The 24040-nt window shown below is 54.5% G+C and overlaps 1 protein-coding gene across 6 annotated transcripts in view; it reads left to right on the forward strand.

Moving 5' to 3' along the window:
* ACOX3 (acyl-CoA oxidase 3, pristanoyl) overlaps positions 1-21452 on the forward strand; it is a 55212-nt gene extending 33760 nt beyond the window's left edge. For all 6 annotated transcript variants that reach the window (XM_055325998.1, XM_055326002.1, XM_055326000.1 and 3 more), the window contains 7 exons: positions 1238-1360; positions 1518-1631; positions 7115-7230; positions 11469-11643; positions 13312-13379; positions 15572-15658; positions 18434-21452. In XM_055325998.1, coding sequence (XP_055181973.1) covers positions 1238-1360; positions 1518-1631; positions 7115-7230; positions 11469-11643; positions 13312-13379; positions 15572-15658; positions 18434-18553 — 803 coding nt within the window. In that variant the 3' untranslated portion in view covers positions 18554-21452. The remainder of the gene's footprint in view (positions 1-1237; positions 1361-1517; positions 1632-7114; positions 7231-11468; positions 11644-13311; positions 13380-15571; positions 15659-18433) is intronic.
* Positions 21453-24040: the final 2588 nt, after the last annotated feature.

Genomic DNA, 24040 nt, shown 5'->3' on the forward strand with positions numbered 1-24040 from the left:
GTCACTTACACATCTTGTCCTCTGGGCAGTGCTCTATAGTTTCTGTTTGTTGTCACAGCTCCTAGAGACACCATAAATAGTTTGCTTTGTTGGGCTTGAAATAGAATAATGAAAGCGAATCTGTAGCCCCTCAGACAACATAAACAACTGAGTCAGGTGTCAGGATACAAATGCTGGGCTGAAACTAGCAAAACCCCGCTCAGTGGGGTACGTGTAATGGGGCTCTGCCTAGGTTTAATATCAATTGCAAATTGTTTCAAATTGTTTCTTTGTGGTCATGCCCAGCTGTTTCTGTAGAGTGGTCTGTAGGGAGTTGGGGGGAAAACGATCAGGTGTTCCAGGGGACCACAAGCCCCATGTCTGCTGCAGAACATCTTACACCCTCTCAGACTCTGTTCCCAGCAGCATGTGAGCATGGGAGTCCCACTCCTCTTCCCTCCACTCATCCTGTCCCACCAGCCTCACGTGTGGTGAGGATGGAGACCCAGACAACGGCGTCTAGAAAGCGTACCTTATAAAATATGTGAAGGAATCTGGTCCCTTAACAGACAGGAGAGACAGCAAAAGAAAACAGAGATGTCTTGGAATATCCAAAATTTCTTTTTTCTTTTTCAAGATTGATTTATTTGTTTTGAGAGAGAGAGAGAAAGAATGAGAGAGCAAGTATATGCACAAGTGGGAGAGGCAGAGGGAGAAGGAGAGAGGATCCCAAGCAGACTCTGTGCTGAGTGTGGAGCCTGAGGCAGAACTTGATCTCATAACCCTGAGATCTTGACCTAAGCTGAACTCAAGGGTCTGACGCTTAACTGACGGCTCCCTGGGACATTTGAAATTTCTTGTGTAAAATGATGCCCGCCCCCCACGAGGTAAGCAGCTCCCCTGCAGCAGCCTGTGTCTGTCGTGACCTGCACGCTGGGGCCCTGCCAGCTGACCACTTGAGGTTCAGTGTCAGCTGGACAGAGGGAGAAGCCGGCGATGCTGGGCATTTCTCGAGCACTCCTGCTCACCTGCACTGCACTGGGGCATCAAAGTCAGTAGTCACACTGACTGTGTGGTTACTCATGTCTCCTTAAAGATGAGCATCTGGTTGGGAGGTTGGGCGGACACAGCCCAGGAGGAGGCATGGTGGGGGCCTGGGCAGCCTGGGAGTGCTGTCTTGGTCGGGCCAGCCAGGACAGTCAGGTTCCTGCCTCTCCTGAGCACTTTAAGTGACGAAGTGCACGTGGCTTCATTGCAGTGAACCGCCTGGGTGACCTGAGGAATGACAACGACCCAAACTGCACATATGAAGGTGACAACAACATCCTCCTGCAACAGACCAGCAGCTACCTCCTCGGCCTGTTGGCATCCCGCATTGAACGTAAGAGACGTCCCAGCCCCACCGAGCGAGCCCTCCCACCAAGGCACACCCTGCATCCCTAGGAAGGAAACGTGTTGCTCACCATGATCCTCCAGTTTCCAAGGTGCTCAGCAAGGTGGGGTGGGGTGGTCACTCCAGATCCTGGGTGTGCTTGCAGGTGGTGTGCGCCTAGAGAGCCCTCTGAAGACTGTGGACTTTCTGGAAGCCTATCCTGAGATCCTTGGTCAGAAGTTTTCATGCCCCAGCATCAACAGCTGCTTGGACTCCTCAGGTGAGCACACCGTCTCCCTGTTTCCCTCCCTGGGGCATGTCGTGATCCCTGGGGGCATGTGTTCAGTAGGGGTAGGCGGTGGTTCCTGGATTCATCCAGCCCCTCTGTGGGCCTGACTCTGAGTCAGGTGCTCTCTCCCTAAAGGTGAAGAGGGAAAGGCCCTGGGTCTTGTTCCTGCCTTGCTGGGCGGCTGGGCTCCTGCTCACTGGCTGCCCCTGTGACTGAGCCATCTTCACAGGAAGCTGGAGTCTCCCTAGCTCAGGGCCTTTGCACATGCCATCCTTGCTGGCCTCACTTCTGTGGCCCCCATCCTGCAGTACACTCACTCTTCTCAGCCCCGAATAGGCTCAGCTGCCTTTGGCACTGGGCTCCCTGCTCTTCGTGCTTGGCTGTGATTGTTGAGTGCCTGACCCTAACCTGGGATACCGTACGCTGCTGTGCGGAGTGGGGAGCAGTGGAGGCCCCGCTTCTCCCCCTACCCCAGGCTCTATCCTCAGAGAGAGGAATGAGTGCTGTGCTGTAGGCAGCAGCATAGCAAGCACACTCATATTTCAACACAGAACATATGCAACCTACAGATGGCATGTGCTCTTATGCTGGTCGTTCCTTCAATCTCCAAGCATTTGCATACTGCTTGGCTGGAAGACAGAGCCGGCCGAGACCCAGGTGCCTGCTGTCACGCGGCTTTGCAGTCCATGGGGGACAGGCCTGGTCACAGGAACAGGTGCTCTATGTGGCGGTGGCCTGTGCACTGGGGCTTGGCTGGCCAGGGCAGCCTGAGGTCTCAGTGACAGGGACGTGGTGGCCACAGGGGCACCGTGGGAAGGATGTGCTTGGTGGAGTGCACATGTCATTCTAGGGCTGTGGGAAACACTCGATTCTGAGCAAGAGAGCTGCTCACGGACTTGCGTGTGGGGGTTCGTTGTGATGATTCACTCTAAAATGTTACTCTGGAGAAAAGTCCGTTCTGGCCACTGTAGGAACAGAGGGACATGAGATAGGAGGGTGTCCTGGACAGGGCAGTGACCATGGCAGCAGTGGGTGTGGACCAGAGTGCCAGGGCTCAGGGGGAGCATCTCTGCTGGAGGGAGCTTGCTGAGGCTCTGGTCCCATCCTGGGGTCACCTCCCTCTGCTCCTGCTCCGGCCCCCGGGCTCTGGGAGGTCCAGCAGCACATCCACAGTGCAAGCAAGGAGCCCGGGTCCAGCCGAGCCTGCTGTGCTCCGAAGCTCAGCATCCCCCCAGCAGCTCCTGGAAGCCTCCTAATGAGTGTGGGATGAGACCTGCAGAAGGAACGGTGGTGCAACTCCTGCCCCGAGCCTGTGCCCCCGCCTCCCCCAAACGGGAATGTCACTAAAGGAAGGGAATGCCTCCCACGGGGTCCCACTCCTTTTTCTGTCACATCCCCTGCCAAACACAACACTTGAAGCCACAGCAGAAACGTCACAAACCTCACCTTCATCTGACCCATGAGCACCAAGGGCAAGTGCCTCATGCTGCTACCCGAAACACTGGTTTACACGCCCCTTGGAGACTGCTCCTGTGGGATGGTGATGAACTGTGGGGCTTGTGTCCTGGCCAGGCGGGAGCTGCCCTTCTGCTGAGCCCCCCGGGGACCTGGAAGCGCAGCCCCACTGCCAGAAGAGCAAGGGGGCGACCCCTTCCCGCCTCAGGCCTGCTGGCCGCACCCTAGGAAGAGCTGTAACTGCTCCGTCAGGCTCTTGGGTCGCGGGAGCTGATTGCGGCGCTTAGCGCCGTGCTTGGTACCATGTACATGCTCAGGGACCACCGGTCACTGTTGTAAATACAACCACGCGTACTCTACTCTCCATCACAGAAGTCATCACGAAGACGCCCTTTGTTCCACCGAGCACTGTTAGCAGAGCACCTTTGTCATGGGAGGAGGGCACCTGGCCCTGTATCAGGAGACCCCAGAGTGAGCATCCCCCGGGCCTGGGGCCACCACCCGCCTGCCTATCAGAGGCCGAGAGCCTGTGGCTTCACAGCATCAGCAGCTGTGGGCACCAAGGACACCCACCTCACTCTCCACTCAGCCCCTCAGGGCTGCACGCACTGTGCCCGTCTTCCCGAGAGGAGACTGGGCCGCCCCAATCCAAGTCATCAGCTGGAGCAAGAGTGTAATCCAGGCTGGGCTGATGTCCCAGCCGCTTCCTCCACCATCCTCATCATCACCATCCTCTAGAAAGCTCCTGCTCATAAGTGTTTTCTTTCTTATTGATTGCCACATTTTGTCATGGTTTTCCTGATGATAACCAACCTAACAGGTCTTCACCTGCCTTCATAAAGTAACCGTAGGAAGCAGGACGCACTTAAAGATCTATTTCAGATGGTTACAGAGCTCCTCAGCCAAGTGTTGCTACAGAAAACACTAGAAAATGAGTTTATGCTTCTTATAACATCAACCCAACCAGCGTTATTTCCTCTAAAACCATCACCCATTGTAAAACCCAATAGTAAACAAGTGGTCTGCCAGCTTCTGGACGTGCCCAGCGCTCAGTCCAGTCCCTCCCTCACAGACACCGTGCAACCAGGGGCCCCTCCTGCGTATCTACAGCAGGAAATGTGCCAGGCCGCGTCATCTGTTTTTCCTGTGAGTGCCCTGGTTTTTGCAAGATCCAACAAAGTAAAAACATTTTCTAGAGGAAAAAAACGGAACTAAAATTCATTTGGTGAAAGTGACACTGAGTGCTGACGTCACTGTCCACGCAGAGGAGGGAGCGTGTGGCACGTGGCCGGCCCCTCATCTCTGGGACCCATGGTCAGCCCATCCCGCATGTCGGCCCTGGCATGTGCTGGCTGGATCTGTGGTGAAGATTACGTGAAATCTTTATGAGCCTCGTGCTCTGTAGGACTGGAGACGTCAGACCCCTCTGTATTGAGCGTTGCCTGTCAGGAAGGTCGGAGAGATTTCCCTTCGGGGGATGAGTTGTTTATTTGGAGAGGGAGGGGCAGGCATGGCCTGTTGTCTCTGCTTCCTTCGATTCACACACAGGCATGTGTGCTGAGGACCATCCTGTGCATCTGAGGATTTGTGCTGTCCCCTGACAATATGAGGCCCGTTTGTTCTGGTCAAATTGGCTAATTTGCAAAAATATTAAGTAATTGTGGTTCAGCATGTGTGCTTCTGACAGCCATGTGTACATACAGGGCAGGGGGCTCACATTGCATCTGTTCACTGGGGTTCCATGGTGCAGTCATGGGACCTCAGGCTCTGACGTCAGCATGACCTAGGGCTGGATACTTAACCTCTCTGAGCCCCAGTGGGGGGATGTGGTCATCCCCATGCTGAGCTTGGTAGGGCCGGGGCTGTGTGTTTCACTCTTGCTGGGGCTGGCTGCCATTGCTGGGGGCCACCATCTGAAAACCCGCTTGGGCACACCAGATGTAGGGAGAGTGCTGTTGCCCCGGCAGCCAGCTCTGTGGCGGGTCTTGCACCTTGAGAGGAGGTTGTGTGGGAACGGACAGCCGTACAGGAGCTCAGGGTGTGGGAACATGGTCAGATGGCAGGCAACACCCAGACCGGGCCTGTGCCAGCCAGTGAGCTGGGGTCAGTCATCTATGCCTTGCCTTGTGGGCACATGGAGGTCAGAGCCCTGCTTCAGAAGGGTACATTGGCTAAGAAGTGGGGACCCAGACAAGGGCAGCATGGGGGAGGGATGGAAGCAGGTTGGGAGGGCAGGGAGGTGGTTGGCAGGTGTCTGGCTGGCCTTGAGGGGCTCACTGGATAGATGGCTGGGTGAGAATGAAGCCCCCCGGGAGTTGGGGAGAAGAGGTGTGATGCTGCTGCTAGCTCAGGTGTCACTCGAGTTGTTGAGTGCCCAGCAGACATGTGTAGGAGCCCTGGGGCTAGGAGAAGGGACCGCTGGAATGCAGTAGCAGTGACCATCGTAGGGAGTGCGGGAGGGCCAGGAAACAACAGACATTTTTCTCTCCAGCAGCTCTGGACAAAAGGCGTGGGCAGGGCTGCGCTCCCTCCAGAGGCTCAGGGCTGGGGGTAGTGGGGTCCTTCCTGCCTCTTCCAGCTTCCAGGACCCCGGCTGCTCCTGGGCTCATGCCCACATGGCTCCATCGCTCCTCTATCCCGATGGCCTACCCCATGTGTGTATCTCCCCTCTGATCCCAATAGAACACTATTGTTGGGTTTCGGGCCCACCATTCCTGGGGAATCTCCTCTTGAGATCCTTAACTGATTCTGTCTATCTTTTCCCAAGAAAGACGTTTGTGGGTTTGGGATCAGGATGTGGGCGTGTCCTTTGGAGGCTTCTGTTGGAGCGACCACACCTGGCAGGACTCTGGCACGGCCTGAAGATAGCTGTGCAGAGGAGGCCTCAGAGGCACCGGCTTGTTTGCAACGGGTCCCCAATGAGGGTCGCCTGTCTTCTTCCTGGGACCGGGCTGTGTGATGCAGGAGGAATCCGGAAGACCACTTGCCCAGGTTTTGGGCCCAGACCCAGTGTGGCCTGGTCCCCATGGCCCCTCCTGGGGGTCTGAGTCCAAAACAGCTGCTGAGCAGAAGGGCTTCCCTGTGCCAGGGCTGGAGGGTAGGGGCTGGTGATGGTGTGGATCGGGGCCACATGACCAGGTCAGACGACTCATACCCACCCCCTCTGTACCCTGGGCACCTCCTCCTGCCCTGTGTCCTCATCGGGCAGGTAGCAGCTCTGTTTGGTTGGGTGTTCCGAGGAGATTGGAACCTGCCTGGTACATAGGATGTGCTGTGTCAGCGTCAGCGTCATCTCTGGCTGAGATGTGACGAGGAGGCGAGCCGTCCACAGATGTGGCATAGCACTGGGGGCAGGGAGAGGGCAGGGCAGGGATGCCCTGAGGTTTCTCCCATGGGTCTTTCTTCCAGCCCATCCAGTGCATGCCTGTCTACAGTCTAGGGCACTTCTCCTCCCTTAGTGCTCCTTGGGAGGGACGTGCCCGGGCTGGGGCCCCAGGAGGACCAATAAGAACTACTCCCAGCTCAGCTGCCCACCAGCCCCACAGAGGCCGACGGCCAGGCTGGCCAGTGATCGGGCACCCCTTCCTCCTGCTGCTCACCCGCCATCTGCCACAAAGTTGTCCTTGATGTCCATGCAAATCCCTAGTGACACGGGGGATGTGTCCTGTCCCGTCAGACTAAGCACGTGAGCACCAGCCAGAATTTGCAGCAGTCCCAAACAATGCTCACCCCAAAGATGGCTCTGGGGCTCCCTGGCCTCTGGTTGCTGGACTAGTGTAGAACCCGGGGTAGCCTCAGAGCCAGGGGATGCCCTCCCCTGGGCCTGTCCCAACCTAGGGCTGGGCCCTCCCTGTGCCTCAGTGTCCCTGTCTGGGAGATAGCCCGGCTCTCGCACTCGTCCTGAAGATCACTCCATCTGCCCGAGCTGCTCTCGGCAGCACCTTTCCCTGGTAAGTGCTCTGCAGACAGTAAATGCTTTATTGTCACTTTTTTTTTTTTTTCTGTTTCTTGTTTTGAAGTCCCTCTGGCGGCATACGAGTGGTTGGTTTGTTACTTGCTCCTTGAGAGTTACCAAAAATTAAATGAAGAGAAAAGATCAGGAAGGAATGACTTTGAAGCAAGAAACAACAGTCAGGTACATATTTGTTTTAAAATTTGCTTTTTTAATTTGCCCTAAGTTCCTGTGCTGCCGTGGCCTCGGGAAGCTGAATGTCCTGGGGGTGGCAGGCCAAGCCCTTCGGCCCCTGGGACCTCGGGCACATGGGCAGGTCTCTGCACCTTGGTTTGCTACAGGGAACTCCCTGGACTGTGGGTGTTGTGTTCAATCGCCTGGCAGCATCTGGCAGCACCCGGAACTGTCACTGTCACAGCGGGGACGCTGGGATGTAGGGCCAGACACCAGTCCTGGTCCCTCCTAGCTGGCCAGCAACAGCTTGGTGACTCATGTGAGGTCACACCGGGTTTCTCTCAGGTCATTGCTACCCTTCTCAGGGAGCCTTGGTGGGAATGGTCCAGGGTGGCTTTGGATTTTGTGCTTGGACGGGGCTAGCTCCCACATTCCGGAATCCATAGCGTCAAAGCAGCCCTCTCTAAAACGCCTGCTTGCATCAGGATCTGGCCTGTTGTGACCCATACAGCCAGTATATCTGTGGAGTGATTGGTGTCATTTGGGAGGCCACAGATAAAGGAAACATGAGAAGTTTCTAGAACTGGGGCCATTGCTTCTCCTTGGTCTCATTTCATGAGGCTCTTTTCACGTCCTTTGGGAACTCTGTGTCCACATCTGGCCGTCTCCTCCAAAGGCTCCTGACCCCCTCCGTTACATCATGATGGGCAGCTTGAGCGCTTGGTCAGATGCAGCCAGGAGCACCCGCACCAGGTGCGGAGGTGAGGGAACAGGATGGCATCTTTCTTGCAAAGGCCTGGATTGATAAAAGCAGCTCGAACGTAGGTTGTACAGTAAATAAGTTTCGTGGGTGGCCCCAGTCAGTAAACTTGACTTCAGTGCCACAAAAATAGGGGGCATGGAAATGATCCTTCTGGAATGGCTGGGGTCCCAGAAAGCTTAGTCTTTTGGACACTGACAGGAGTGCATTAGCTTGTCCCACATCACCCCTTTCCCTGCCTGTCAGGCTGTCACTATTGGAGTGAAAGTGGAGGTCCTCCCCCTGACTCACAAGCCAAGGCCTCAAAGATCTGGCGGGCGCAAGAGGCCCTCATTCCCATGCCATCCGAATCCTGGAACGCTGCCTAGAGGTGGCTGTCCCTCTGCACCCCTACCAGCCAGCCCATGTCTGGCTCTCTGACAATGGAACCCAAGCAGGGGCTCAGCCATTTTAGAAACAATTCACCTTTAGACCTTCATTAAGGGACTTCGTAGCAGCGTTTCAGTGAGTCGCGCAGAGAAGAGAACAGGAGAGGGCGAGGCCAGCCTGGGCTCTGGGTCCCCGGGGAGGGCTGCTGGGCTGATCGGCACTCATTGGCTGGAGTGCAGGTGCATGGAGCAGCGTGAGTCCTGGAGTAATGATCCAAGTACAGTCTTGCATTTTCCACCGCTGGTCTGGATCACAGAGCGTGCTAAGAGCACTGGGTCAGCTCTCACAGCTTGGGCTGGACATTCATGGGTCCCAAGGGGGATGTAGCCCCTTCCCATACAGTGACCTGAGCAGCCACAGGGTGTGAGAGGAAAATTGCGGAGAACGTTTAAATGGCCTTGGTATGGGACGTGCCTTCTTAAGACAGGAAACTAGAAACCGTGAAAGAGAGAAAGTATTCAGATCTGACTATATAAATGCTCACCATTTCTGTAAATAAAGTCAGGAGACAGACTGCAGGCCAGGGAAGCTCATGTGGCATGACCGCAGAATGTCCTGGTGGGGAAGGGTTCCTGGCGGGGAACCAGCCGCTGGTACAAGGTAGCAGGCACAGGGGTTCCAGAGCACGAACCGGGGCTGTGCGGGTGAAGGACGGTGTCCCATGGGCGTGGCGAGGTGGGCTGCCGTGTTCTCTGGGGCAGCTACTCCCTGCTTCCCTTAAAATCCAGAATGTGCTAGGACACTTGGTGGCTCGGTGGTTGAGTGTCTGCCTTCAGCTCGGGACCTGATTCCTGGGTCCTGGGATCAAGTCCCACATCGGGGTCCCCACAGGGAGCCTCCTTCTCCCTCTGCCTGTGTCCCTGTTTCTCTGTGCATCTCACAAGTAAATATTTAAAATCTTCAAAGAGAAAAATCCAGAGTGTGCTGACTCAGACTCGGAGTGGGGGAGCGCATTCTTCTCTCGCCTCCCCTCAGAAACAGCTGCCCCTTGCTGTGCACCTACGCAGACTGGCAGTGAAAAAGATGCATTTATTGCCTTTTTTGGCCGAGTAATACCCTCCCATGTTCAAAGTGAGAAAATGTAAAAAAGTGGGTCACGGGTTTCCCCAGTTCCTGGAGCCAGCCCCTGTCCAGAGCTGTCTGCCTCAGAAGGCAGCTGAGCACGCCCCCTCCCCGCTGCCCCCTCCCCCGCCCACCCATCCCCAGCTGCACATGGGGCTCCTGACACATGTAATTTCCTGCTGTCTTCTCTCATGGATGAAGTAGTCGAGGCCAAGAGAGATGCCCTAGGTCATCCAGCTCAGCTGTGCGAGGGGCCGGCAGGGAATCCTGCGCCAAACCCAGGGCCTGGGTCTTTGCCCTAAACTGATGTCTGAGCCTGGACAATTAGGAATTCATTTTTTGCCTGAATTGTCCATTATTTGCTAATGTGCAAATATCCTCAGGAATTAGAGCACAGCAGAAACAGATAGCTTGATCTGGCTGGTTTATGTCTTCATGGGGACAGGGGCTTGTGGGAGGGGCTGCCCTCGTGACAGGGCTGCCCCTCCAGAGTCTTCACGGGTGACCGGCCCTGCCCTTGAGTGCTCCTCTCTGCAAGCACTAGCCCCAGGTTTGGGGCTGCAGAGCGACAGCTGACCCCCCGCCTCCTGGAGTCCAGGAAGAGTCTCATCAGACTCCCAGAGGGGACACTTAAACAGCCCAGCACTGGAGGGTCAATGGATGGTGCAGGAGCCAAGGCAGAGCTGTGGCCTTACCACACGTCCCCGCCTAGTGGAGCCTGGGGAGCAGAGGCTCCATCCAGTCCCATCCACGGACAGTTCTTGGGAGGCCTGTCCTGTGCACTGTGCGATGCTCAGCAGCACCTCACCTCCCCCCACAATGATGTCAACAGCACCCCTGAGTTTTGACAACCAAGGATGCATCTGATGGTGGTAGATGTCCCTGGGGACAAACTTACCCGAGCAAAGAGCCCCTGGCGTCAAGTGTCGCAGGCCTTGTGGGGTCTGGAGCTAGAGCCAGCAGAAGCAGACCTGCTCTCTGGCTCATGGCGTCTCAGGGCCACTGGCCTTTGCTGAGGTGCCACGTCTCTCTCAGGCCTCCTGCGTCCCCGGCCCAGCGTGGCTGTCACTCTGGGGCCCACGTAGCCATCTGGACCCAGCACACGCCCTCTCAAACCCTGGGCTCCACAGGTGTCATTTCAGATTCTCAGATGACATGCAGGGTGGGCTGACACCTGGTTGGCAGAGCCGTCATGCAGCCCTTCGGCCCAGCCAGCCAGGGTCCTGTGTAGACACGGCTCCTGTGCCTGCCACATGAAGGTAACATGTGCTTGTCGTGATCAGTGTTATTGTTCTAAATAGAACAAATCTGGTACGATGACACAGTGAAGAGGGGAAAAGAAAAGCTAATGAAGCTGATGATCAGCGGGCTCTGGGGCTGATAGGTGAAGACAAACACTGGGACCAGAGGATCTGCAGTGGCCTCCTGCTCATAGACACAGCGGGCGTCAGAGCTCCTTCTGCAAATGCAACCCAGCTGGGAGCGGTCCCGCGTCTCAGCTGCAGTTAGCACTGCTTGCTTCTGGACAGATTCATGAGCGGGACGGGAGACAGTTTCCTCTGTGGGGCCAGAGCAGCTGGGGCGGCCTGCTGAGTGCCTTCTGTGCCGGGGAGGACCCATTGTGTGCCCTCACACCTCCCGGGGGTGCCCCTGTGCTGCAGGGCCAGGCACGGTTGTCCCTGTGCGTTCCAGGTGGGGCCAAGCAGAGAGCGGTCACTGGGCTTCCCCAGGTCGAGGAGCACATGAGCGCCGGCCTCAGCCCAGGCTGCCTCTGGGCTCTGGCCTTCCCGTGCTGTTCGCATGTGGGTGATTCTCATGCTGTGCCCCCTTCCATGTGCAGCGTCACTTGGTGTCAGTGTCCCTCCAGGACATGCACTGGCACTCTGGTCTGGGTCTGTGTTCCTGAGGCTTTCTTCTTCCGCCCCCAGCACACTGTAACTGGGGCCCCAGCCGCCTGCTCACAGGGGTCGACGGCTCTGTTGTGTTTTATTTTAAGGCGTACTACTGCCGTCCCTTGGCTCTGGCGTTCCTGGAGCTCACGGTGGTGCGGAGGTTCCACGAGTACACACACCAGCCCAGCGTGCCGCCCCCGCTGCGGGCCGTACTGGGGCGGCTCAGTGCCCTCTACGCCCTGTGGACCCTGAGCCACCACATGGCACTGCTCTACCAAGGTAAGGCCTGGGCAGTGGACACCTGTCCATCCGCCCTATCCCTGCCCTGTCCTACCGGGAATCCAGCCACGTCCTGTTCAGGAACTTTGCCTCCCCCGTGAGATGTTACCTTCCATGTGTGTGTACTAAGCATTCATCACAGGCTGGGGGAGACCGTGGGCAGGTGAGCCTGGATTCCATGTTAAAAAAAAGCAACATCAGGACAGGACAACGTTTCCCTTTCGTTCAGGGTTTGAAGTCTGTTTCCAGTTCAGTTCAGAGAATATTCCCAGAAGACCCGTACTAGCCAGGCAGGGAGCTGGTCTATAGAGAGCTGAAGCCCACACCTCCAGGACCATGAGGCCCAGATAGACACAAGACCAGGCTGCTGGGAGACACCCTCAGGAATGCCAGCCTGTAGATCCAGAGGGGCTTCCTGGAGGAGGTGGTATGTGGACTGATTCCCAGGAGATTGGTGAAAATGGTGTAAGCCTGAATTTCTCCATCTTTCTCCATTATTATCCTTCTAAGGAACATTTTCAGACCATTTTCCCTAATATCTCCTGGGACATGTTAATGCTACAGTCAGACTATGTATCTGTTCATGTCTTGTGCATATATGTGGACTTCCTGAAGAGTAAGACTCTTTGTCCTACTCCCCTCACCAAGAACAAGGTCTTCCTGCTCAGGGCTGGTGTTGCTCTGAGGAGGCGGTGAGAGCATGTGGCTAGGTTTACAAAGGGGAGAGTGGGCTTTGAACCCAGGGAGTGGCAGGGTGTAGGGCAGGAGACCATGCACTAAGACTCGACAACTCTGATGTATGGACAGTTTTCTTCACAAAAATCAAAGAGAAGATTGTGCACTCATAGGCACAGGCTGTGGCCTTGAGCCCAATAGATGCCACCGCAAGCCCACTATGGTGGTTGTAGAGGTGGAGGTGGTGCAGTTGATGGCACTGGGGATGATGATGGTGGTGGTGATGGAGGTGATGGTGGTAGTGGAGGTGAGGGTGATGGAGGTAGGGTAATGATGATGGTGGCTGTAGAGGTGATGGTGGTGCTAGGGGGGGGGTGATGGTGGTAGAGGTGATGGTAGTGGTGGGGTGGTGGTGGTGGAAGTGGGGTAATGGTGGGGGTATGGGTGATAGAGGTGGGGGTAATGGTGGTAGAGGTGATGGTAGTGGTAGAGGTGGAGGTGGGGGTGACGGGGGTGGGGGTGTGGTGGAGGTGATGGTAGAGGTAGTGGGGGATGGGGTAATGGAGGTAGGGGTGATGGTGGTGGAGGTGGGGGTGATGGTGATGGAGGTGATGGTAGAGGTAGTGGGGATGATGGTGATGGAGGTGGGGGTGATGGTGGTGGAGGTGATGGTAGAGGTAGTGGGAGATGGGGTGATGGAGGTAGGGGTGATGGTGGTGGAGGTGGGGGTGATGGTGATAGAGGTGATGGTGATAGAGGTGATGGTAGTGGTAGAGGTGAAGGTGGGAGTGATAGTGGTAATGGTCGAGGAGGTGTCCTGGCCTGGCTGTGACCTCTTGGCACTTGCACGGTGATGGGAAGGGGACATGGGAACCCTGGCCCCAGCCAGCGAATTCCTGCAGAGGGGAGACATTCTCACACAAAGGGGGCACCTGGTGGGGTAACATGGGCTTCGGGTACCAGACCCTGGTGTAACCAGTCCTGTGCTTACAGGTGGCTACTTTTCTGGTGAGCAAGCAGGAAAAATGATCCAGAATGCCATCCTGACCCTGTGTTCACAGGTGAGCTGCAGTCACTCTTGGTCATCACAATTCCCATGTTACATGTAACCACTGACACACACCCGCCTTTGCTTCCCACACATTCGAGCGTGTAAAACATCAAACAAGAGCAGGAAGAGGGATCCCTGGGTGGCGCAGTGGTTTGGCACCTGCCTTTGGCCCAGGGCGCGATCCTGGAGACCCGGGATCGAATCCCACGTCCGGCTCCCGGTGCATGGAGCCTGCTTCTCCCTCTGCCTGTGTCTCTGCCCCCCCCCCCCCCGTGACTATCATACATACATACATACATACATACATAAATAAATAAATAAATAAATAAATAAATAAATAAGCAAGCGAGCAGGAAGATTTAAGAAAATATGGCTCTGTCAGAAATGTTAGGAAAGAGTAACTTTTAGGGAACGTCTTAGAATCCGTAGTCTGGAATGCACTTCATACAGCCACCTTGGCAATTCTCTCGAGCATTCCAAGGGACTCAGCCTCCGACTAAATTCGTTTCAGGGTAGTTTTCTTGTGTATTGTATTCTTTGACCTTTGTCACCCAGAAGGGTCACGTGGACTGAGCCCCCACTTTATTTTGTAGTGGCGCTCGGTCCAGGGGGCCTTTCTGCAGTGGCGGACATGGCCTGGAGCTGTGCCGTCCCATCGCTCACTGCAGCCCCATGGCTGTTGGCCGTGGACACATGCCTGTGTGACCGAGGCTGTTTATCTTTGATTTTGACTAACTTACAGTGAAAGGGCCGCGCATGCTGGTGCCGCCAGATTGGGTGACGGTAGCTACCAGAGTCCTCTCTCCTCTTGATGGGACATAATTTAATTAGAAGTCTCAAAGGACTGGTGACCTGACACTTCATTTCTCCTTGGCACTCAGAGTCAGTGCGGTTCCAGGTGACACCTCTGCCACTGGTTTTCAGCCCCTCCCTGACTCAGTTCACCAGCGGCCAGCCCCCAATCTCTGGGGCTTCTGGTTCAGTGTGTGACTGTGACTGCACTGTACCGGGGTGTGGCCACGTGTAGGTTCCTTCCAGTAAAGCCAGTGACTGGAAGGGTTTCCTTTGTGTGTTCCGGGGTGGGGGCAGGGGGGTTGCTGTTTACAAAAAATGCAGCAGATGTTCACCTTGCTCCCAAATAGCCATGTCCCCCGGAACCCGCATCTGGCGGCTGTGGCCCAGGTAGGCAGGCAGGCAGCTGACGCCTTGTCCCTACCTGCTACCAGGGAGGACTGGGTCATGGGTCAGACAGGTGGAGGGGGTGCCAGCCCCGTCCGGCAGTTCACTTGTGCATCATCTGTGGGTGTTTTGCTGCGGCCTCGGCAGAGGTGGCCACTGAGCCGACCATTTCAGGCTGTTACGTGGCATGTGTGCTGACCCCCATGTAGACAAGGAGCCTGGCTCTGCCAACGGTTCCATCTGAAGTGGGCGGGCTCATTCATCTGTGACGCGCGGGCAGAGGGCACATGGCCGTGGAGTGAGGGAGCGGGTGCACTAACAAGCAGCATCTGAACCATGAGGGTGTCCTGCTCACCTCTGTCGTGTGGACTTTGTTATTCTGAGATGGCCCGTTGCTCTCTCTGCGTCGCCAAAACTGTCCCACTCCAGGGCTCTGGTTGGTGCCACCAGGACACTTCACAATTATCTCAAGAAAAAAATGTTTCTGCATTTCAAGAATGTTCTTGGGAGTCTCATATAAATTCCATGTGTCATGTTGAAGAATCGCTTGCAGGAGGGGATGGGGAGTCCTAAAACCACTGCGCACCAGACAGCCTTCACAGGTCGACTTTCCCAGGTGCCCATAAACACCTTCTCTGGCACATTTTTTCCGGACACATTTTCCCCTGCTACAGCAGCAGCTGCCCAGATCAGGGAGGATTCAGACACAAATCTGAGGACGCTTGCCGGTGAGTGGGCTGCAGAGCCACTTTTACGAGCAGCTCCTACCTTATTGAAAAACGGTTAACGCATTGGAAGTCTTGAGTGATTAGCAACATGGTGAAAATATTCAGACACACACCGAGGGAATCTGTGTTGCAGGCCAACGAAAAGATAATGCGTTAGTAATCAAGCCACGCACGCGTCTGCTAGGGTTACCGTTGCTAGCGGGCTGTAGCAACAAACGGCCAGTGCTCTGTTTCTCAGTGGTCACCATGGAGACTTCTGGGGGTTGCCAAGCGAATGGACTTTGTTTTCCAACAGCTGAAAGACGATGCGGTTGCCCTGGTGGACGTGATCGCCCCTCCCGACTTTGTCCTGGACTCACCAATTGGCAGAGCCGACGGCGAGGTGAGTCCCCCGGTGGGAAATGCCGGGCATCCGAGCATGCATGGGGGCTGCTCTGGGGGCTGCTGGTGATCATTGCGGCGTCTGAGATGATGGCATGGGCCAGGAGGGCCCTGGCGCCTCCTGGGAAGTTGTCACGTTTGGGCAGCACTGGAGGGGTGGCCAGGAGAGGTCGGGGTGGCCTGGGGCAAGTTAGCCATACCCCAAGCCTGCCTGCCTGCCTCTGAGATGTGCGGTGGCAGCAACACCCTAACTGGGCCGGGGTACCAGGGTCAGCCCAAGCCCTGCCCAGTGCCAGGCCCTAAGGCTGTTCCCTGTTCTCACACCCCCGGGAGCCCTTTCCAGAGCTGGGTCCTCCTGATGTCTCACAATGCTGGCTTTCCATCAATGACCACTCACCCCTGGTAGTTTCGCTTCCCTGCAGCCCCGGCTCAGCTCCCTGATCTCTCCTGCCCCGCCATGCTCCAGAAGGATTTCTTAGAGTGATCCTGTCAGGCTGCTCCTCTGCTGAGGCCTCCAGCAATAGCCCTCATACCCGTAACCGCATGCACATCACACCCATTCCTGCATCCCAAGCCCAGGCAGCCTACCCTCTGGCTGTCTGGTTCTCCAAGGTCATTTTATGCTATGCCCCTCCTGCCCTCAGGACTCCACCCTCACCATCCCCATTCATTTCTATGATGCTAGGCTTTCCTGCCTCAGGGCCTTTGCACCTGCTCTCGCTGCTGCCTGGAGCACTTCCATTCATTATGTCTAAGCAGGACACTGCCTCTCAGCTCTTTTCTGGCACTCCAGGCGGGTGCCCCTACTTTGTCCTGCTGTGTGACCCTTATGGTGCTCCGTACTGAGCCAGCTCATATCCCTGCGAGCTATGTGATGTTCAGTGTGATGAACACTGAGGTCTGCTCAGCATCCGCTAGAGTGTTGTCCCTGTGTTACCACTTGCCTGGGGTCTTACAACTATGAGCAGTGCAACAGGATTGACCCACCTGACCCCCACCCCCACCCCCACGGCCATGTCCTTCATGCCGAGACACCTGCTGCCACTTTGCTGTGTCTCAGTGGAACAGAAGCCCTCCATGTGTGCTCAGGGGAACAGACTTATCCCGGCAGGGAGGCAGGCACCCTGACCTCAGCCCGGGCCACACCTGGGGTTGGGGTGGTACTGGGCCCTGGGGTGGGCAGGACAGAAGTCCCCGGGCCGGCATGGAAACAGTAACATCCATGGAGGCCTGCGGTCCTCTGACTGCAGGCCTGAGCATCTGGCTCTCTCCCACACGGCCTATGAAAAAACCACTTTGCCAAAGAGAAACCCAACATGCAGAGAAGCCAGGTGGCCTGCCCACAGCTGCCCAGCCAGGAAGCAGCAGAGCCAGGATGTGGGTAGAGATCTACCGCCTGGAGAGAAGACAGGAGATCAGGCCTCGGCCCTCGGTGTGGCCAGGGCCCGAGTGGGCACAGGCAGGAGGATGTGCCAATGAGGCCACAGGAGAGGGGCTAGCCTATGCCTGTGGGGGCGCTTATGAGGCACCAGGCTTGCTGGCACTTGAGGAAGAGACATGTGAGTGGTGCCCATCACGGAGCGCCTGGACATGGCATCATAGGAGGCCCTGAGCACATGGGAGTGTTAGCTGGTGTGGAAGGAGCCAGAGCAGCTGGCGGACTGGAGCCCTTTGCCTGCGTGCCTGCCCTGCAGAGGCGCAGCCTTGCTCACGGGCAGGAGGGCATCCCTGTGGTGCAGGCTCTTTGTGGCTCTGGATTCCACGGTGGAATCCCCAAACCTCACCTGACAGGAAGGTTTATATGGCGCACATTTAAACCAGGTGCTGCTAGGCGAGAAGATCGTTTTAAGTGAACAAATACGGCTGTCAGAGGTTATTTAAGATGATCATTAAATGGAGTATCGTGCTCCAAACTGTGATATGTCACCTGTGCAGAGAAAGCAAGCCTGAGTCCGTGTCTCTGTGAGAGCAAGCAGAGCAGAGGGCTGGAGGGGACAAGCAAGTGCACTCAGCAGGTGCAGGGACAGTGGATTCTTCAAAGTAAGGGGCGCCCGGCTGGCTCAGTGGTGGAGCACACGACCCTTGATCTCAGGTTGTGAGTTCAAGCCCTACATTGGGTGTGGAGCCTTATACTTTAAAAAAAAAAGAAGAAGAAGAAGAAGAAGAAAAAGAAGTAAAATTTGTTGAAGCCAGCCAGGTACACAAGAGGCTCCGTCCGTGTCTCCGTGGACTGGAGACCTGTCCTCCTGGGCACTGTGTCTGGGGCAGATGAAGTACCAGTCATCTGCTTCTACAAGGCTCACAGCTTTCCTCCGGAATAAAAGCTGTTCTGCTTTTCCCAGGGGGCAGCCCAGCGGGAGGGGTTCAGTGTGAGTGTGCTGGAGGAGGTGGCCCGCTGGCCCAGAAGGGGCAGGTGGAGAGGGTCCGTGTGCGGGTACCCACCCATCCGGCAGCCACCAGGGGAGAGGGCAAGTGTCAGAGCAGACAGCTGGCACCCACCTGCGGGAGCCGTGTGGGCCACCCCCTACGGGAGTTCCCAGAGAAGAGGACGCATGTGAAGCTGTCACCATAAACATGTTTTAAAGTATTACACTTTCCCAGTTGTCTTCTGTTAGAAAAAAAAAGATTATATAAATGAAACCATTTTAAACTTTTCTAAAAAGTGCCATAGAATTTACTGTGTTTTCAACAAAAGCTTATGAGGGCATCTGCGTCTGTCTCCTTGGCTGTCTAAGGAATCTTGTTTATTATTGATGTATGTGCTTGTTTTTTGTAGCTCTATAAAAACCTCTGGACCGCTGTCCTTCAGGAGAGCAAAGTGCTGAAGAGGCCATCGTGGTGGTTGGAGTTTACTGTAAATAAGCCCCATGTAGGAAGTTTGAAATCAAAGCTGTAAAGATGTGGTCTATATATGCAACGGGATGTTACTCAGCCATTAGAAATAACGAATACCCACCATTTGCTTTGATGTGGATAGAACTGGAGGGTATAAAGCCGAAGTAAGTAAGTCAGTCAGAGAAGGACAAACATATGGTCTCATTCATTCGGGGAATATAAGAAATAGTGAAAGGGAATAAAGGGGAAAGGAGGGAAAATGAGTAGGAAATATCAGAGAGGGAGACAAAACATGAGAGACCTCTAACTCTGGGAAACGAACAAGAGGTGGTGGAAGGGGAGGTGGGCAGGGGGTGACTGGGTGACGGGCACTGACGGGGGCACTTGATGAGATGAGAACTGGGTGTTATGCTACATGTTGGCAAATTGAACTCCAATAAAAAAATAAAAACAAAAAATAAACCAGTGGGACTTGGAAAAACAAAAATAAGAAATCAAAGCTTGTAATCACAGCACCATGACAGCTCAGTCTAAGTAAACTGATCAAGCTAATGAAGATGTTGACCTCTGGTTAAGACAATGCTGGATATTGCTGCTGCTTTCTGAACGCACTTCTGCTCGTCCTGCGCCAGCCTTTCCAACCAGATTTGCTGGGATTACTTCTTCCTGATGGACTGGGTTTGTTTTTTTTATTTTGCTTTTTGTTTTGGATAATTAGGACTTTGCACGTGCTGTGTGTGCCAAAGAGGAGGCCAGCTGCTCATAATCGGAGGTTTTCTGGGCAGATGATCTTTTGCATTCTGGGATTTTATTATTTTTTTTTTTTACAAAGCTCTGCTTCACTAAGTGCTTAATGATCCCAATCTGGTTCTTTGTCAACTAGTGTGACTTTATCATATAATTAAATCCTATTTTAAGCTTACCTGAATGATGTAGTTTAAGATTTTTAAGGAGAAGAAAACCCATTTTATATGGAAATAGAAGTTTCCATCAAGGAAATGTTTCCAAAGAAAATAAATGCATTAACGTTGGTCTGGTCAGTTTACGGTCCTGACCTGCCGGCTGTGTCCATAGATTCCTTCATTCCAGTTTGCAGCTTGGATCCGGCTGTTCTGCTGTCAGCAGCATGCCCCGTGCTGCTCGGCAGCTCCCTGCCCTGTGTACCAGCGAGCACGCCTGCCTTCCGGTGGAGGCCAGGTTGGAGGGACACACGGTTGCTCGTGTGTCCCCCACTCAGCACATCCACTCAGCAGCACAGTGGGCAGACATGACCCGGGCACCCACGGAGCACAGGTGTTGCCAGGTGAACGAGGATGGCGTTCTGTTTCCAAATAGCCCCAAGTGCCTCTGAGCATGTGAAGGCCAGGGCAGCACCTGTTTTTCAAGACTGAATTTCCAGCTCTGGGAATTACCATAGTGGTTGACTAGAAAGGGAGAGCCCGACCCCACCCTGGACACCTCAGGACGGCCAGCAGCAATGAGTGGGTGAGAGGAGCTGCTTTTAATGAACACTTACTGCATGCAGGGCTTTGTCATCTCCATCTCCTGGACCATCAGACAGCCATGTGAGGGGAATTATGAGCACATCCATCTTACAAGTGAGAAAGCTGACCCTGAAAGCCTCAGTCACCGCCGTGGGCCAAACGGCCAGGAAGTGGTCCAGCCCAGAGCACCTGTGCGACCATCCTGACGTGCTCGGTGCAGCACGGAGTGAGCAGTTGCTAGTATCCATGTCATAGTTTAACTGGGGAGCAGTCCACCTGAATGTAGCCCACCTCTGAGTGGGCAGCTTCTACCAGCAGCTCCAAGAAGCGGTCCAGGGTCCAGTGTCCAAGGATGCAGCTCACTTGACTGAACCCACGTGTTGGTTTACGGGGTCTCATCCATCCTGCAAGAACAACAGCCGGCAGCTGGCACGCCCTAGAGCCTACAGAAGCCAGCGGTGAAACCAACCTCAGGCACAATTTCAGGATATAGAAAGTGTCAAGGAAGATCTGACTCACAACTCCACTCTCAGTAAGAACCACTGCTCATACATCATTTCCTTTGGGGCCAGAGGGCACAGCATTGGGTTCAGTGTTGTCCTGGATTCGTGCCGGGTCTGCCTCATGCCACTCTGAGGCCTGAACATTGACCGTCTTGTCCACACTGCCTGGGGCCCAGTGGACAGTCCATCCTGCCTTCTGGTAGCATCGTGGTGCACCCCTTTCCTGAGGCCCTTCTGTGTGCTCATCACTTGTGTGTGTGCACGTGATCTCCCTAACAGACACGGGGCCATCCTCTGGCTGGACTCTTTTTCCTGCTGAAGGGCATTTCTCAGGCATTTCTCCTGTCAAGCAGCACGAATGTTCAAGATTAACAAGGCTCCTGCGGAATGTAGAGAGTGTCTGCTCAGAGCAGCTCTGTGCCTGGGTCAGCTCCTGGAAGCCGGCTCTCTGGGACCAGCGAGTACTGGTAATACTACTGCTGCCGAGTCAGAGGTTGGAAAGCCAGGGAGGACAAGCACAGGGTGAGAGCCTGGCAGGGCCAGATGGCCTGGGCAGATCCCCGGGGCGCCCCCACTCAAACAGCATGAACGACAGAATCAGCCTTGTCCCGTGCTTGTCAGCATTGAAGTGGGCTAACATGTAAGAAACCACATATGGCTCTTGAGAGCTCTCCCCATTATCACGCCATTCCCGGGAAGGCACCTGCCTTTCCTGCTCTGTTGCCCCTACCAACGGTGTCCTCCTGGTTCCAGTCTGGGAGGTAAGGAATACTGGTGCCTCCTGGGCAGATGCTCCCTACGGAGGCTGGGCGTGTCTTCCCAGCTATTTGTAGATTATCTTTACATGCTCTGTGATGATTGCCCCTTCTTGCTTTTTGTCTAATGGAGCTTTCAGTTTTTACCGTATTTTGTTGACTTTAAAAATATCTTTTACATATTAAGAACAATAAACCTGGGACACACGTATTACCTATTACCTTTCCTCATTTATCATTTGCTTTTTGATTGTATTTTCTTCATTTTTATTTAACATGAAGTTTAAAATAAAATTTGGAATCTTACATATATAAAAACTAAGACTCTTTTCTGCTTCAGCCTTTGAGGTCATGTTTGGAACATTCTCTCCCACACTGAGATTGTTTCTACTTTCATCTGTTTTTCTCAGCATGCATCACAGTTCTTGGATGACCAAGAATTTGCCTTGAGATATGGTGTGAGATAGGGATCCCGGATGGCTGGCCCCTCAGCACTGCCACTTGCGTCAAATGCCAGAATCATGGACGTTTCCAGGCTTATTTCTGCCCTTTTCCATCTTACTGTCTTTTCTTACATCAGCTCCTATGGTTTCCATTATTGTGGCTTTCATACTTTTCAGTATCCACTCTCATCTGTTGAGAAAAATGTCTTAGGCGTGCAAACTTTGGTATTATTTTGTCAAATTTAGTGCTCTCCCTTTCCCAAATTAATGAAAGATTCTTTGGAATTTGGGGGTTTTGTTCAATCTATAGATTACTCTTAGGAGGATTTATATTTTTATGGTGAGTAGTCTTCCCATCTAAGACCATTTATTCATATTGTTTTTAATAAAAAGCTAACTTGCTTTAGTATATTTGCTTTGTAACTTAGTCACTTTTTGAAAATCTTAGTTATGAGACTAACCCTGGGGGCTCAGTCCATTAAGTGTTTGACTCTTGAAGGTGGTCTTGTCCCTGGAACCACTCCTCCCACAAGGTCAGCGTTTGTCCAGCACCCAGCCACACCGGGCACCATGCAAGGGTGTGCATCCTATTTACAAGATTCCCCTCTATGGGACATGGCTCATGCGGCTGTTTGGGCATACCCCAGACTCTACATGGAGCGTGTTCTACACGCCAGACGGCGGGCCTGTCAGAAGATGACGGGTGGCCACACAGCTTCAGGCAATGTCCTCCGGGTGCATGAGCCACTGGCTGCCTAACTGCTCATGACAGATGAGTGGGGCCGACGGACGCTCCACAGGGAGCCCCAGTGCCAGGCCGGCCCCCCCAGGCACCTGCAGAACAGCTTAGCTGGGTGGCTTGACCATACGTGCATGTGGGAGGTCCACTCTCCACAGGGAACAGAAAGATACCCTCCGCCTCCAGACTGGGGACTCAGCGATGCCACTCAGTCCCAGGTTTGCTTTCATACTTTCCTCACAGCCACTTGGTGTCACTGAAAATTCTATCCAGAGACTTTCACGGGCTGGGGGCATTGGTCCTGATTCCAGGTCACTAAGGCTCTGGAGGACCCAGGGCTCCTGGCAGCTGCCAGGAGAGCTCCCCCGCCCCGTTTCCAGCACAAGGACTGACCTCAGCTGGTTCCTGTCCCACCAGACTGTCCAGTGACCCAGGGAGGTGGCTCAGCTTTGTGATGCCCAGAGGAAGGCGGTGCTGGTCGCATGCAATGGCATGTGAGCATGGTTACTCCCTTTACACACTTGCTCAGAGGTAGGCCTGCCAGTCTCTTGAGCAAGGAGGCCCGCAAGAGAAAACTCGACTTTGGTCTTACAAAGGCCAGAGGCTTGGGGTGCAAAGACCAGATGTGAAAAAAGCTCCTGGGTGTCTGTTCCAGGTGCACAAATGTGGTTGCAAACGTTTCTGACCTCTCTTGAAATTCTTCGTCATCACTCCAGAGCAAGGCTTGTAAAAACAAAATACGTTTTTAGGAATGTTTTCTTAGGTCATCATCCTTAAAAACCCTGACCAGATGTTCCTTCTGGTGGCCTGGAGGGGTTGGTGGCAGCATCTGAAAAGGACCAGCTTTGGAGTTCGGTCCAGGTTCAAGTTGTATGGGGTTGGTTACTGTCTGAAGGCTTGAGCGCATTTCTTAGCTTCCCCAAAGGTGTCTGCTCCTTCATAAGCCAAGATACCTGTTTGCAGAGCTGCAGGGGCTGACTGAGGTAATATATCCTGGAGTTCCAAGTGTGTGGAAGGGCCCACGGTTCACTGACCCTGACTCGTGTGGCTGGGCCTGGGAGTCTGCACTCCTTCCAGCACCGTGGGCAGTTGTGATGTGCAGAGTCTGAGGACCAGCACCCCTGTTAACAGGCCTGAACGGAGGTAGGTCCATTCGCACCCACAGGGAGAACGGAGGTGGGTCAGTGGCCCTGAGGACAAGGGAGGAGCCATCCCAGAGCCCTTAAAAGGATGCCAAGGCAGGGAATGACCGTGTGTGGGCCCACCAGGCTTCCTACCTCAATAGAGAGTCTTTTCCAGGGACCAGGGAGGCCACAGCAAGAGCTTCATGTGGCTCTATCCTGGCCCTCTGTGAATCCGGCCTGCACAGAGGGCCACCCCTTGGGGGAGCCCTGGTTACATGGTCTTTGTCTCTGTGTGGGTGCCCCTCAACACCCTGCCTTCAAGGGCCAGGGACCTGCTGGACAGTTCACTATATCGCTGGGTGCTGCCCATTGCTGGCTGCCCACATAGCTTTCCAACCCCAGGATAGCCACTGGGCACCACACCCAAGTCTGGATCTCTCTGTGTCATTCCTTGGTGCTTTTGTGTGGACGTGGGTGTAGTGTTGGCAGGAGACACGCTT

This window comes from Nyctereutes procyonoides, unplaced genomic scaffold (assembly GCF_905146905.1).
Source record: "Nyctereutes procyonoides isolate TBG_1078 unplaced genomic scaffold, NYPRO_anot_genome, whole genome shotgun sequence".
NCBI lineage: Eukaryota > Metazoa > Chordata > Mammalia > Carnivora > Canidae > Nyctereutes > Nyctereutes procyonoides.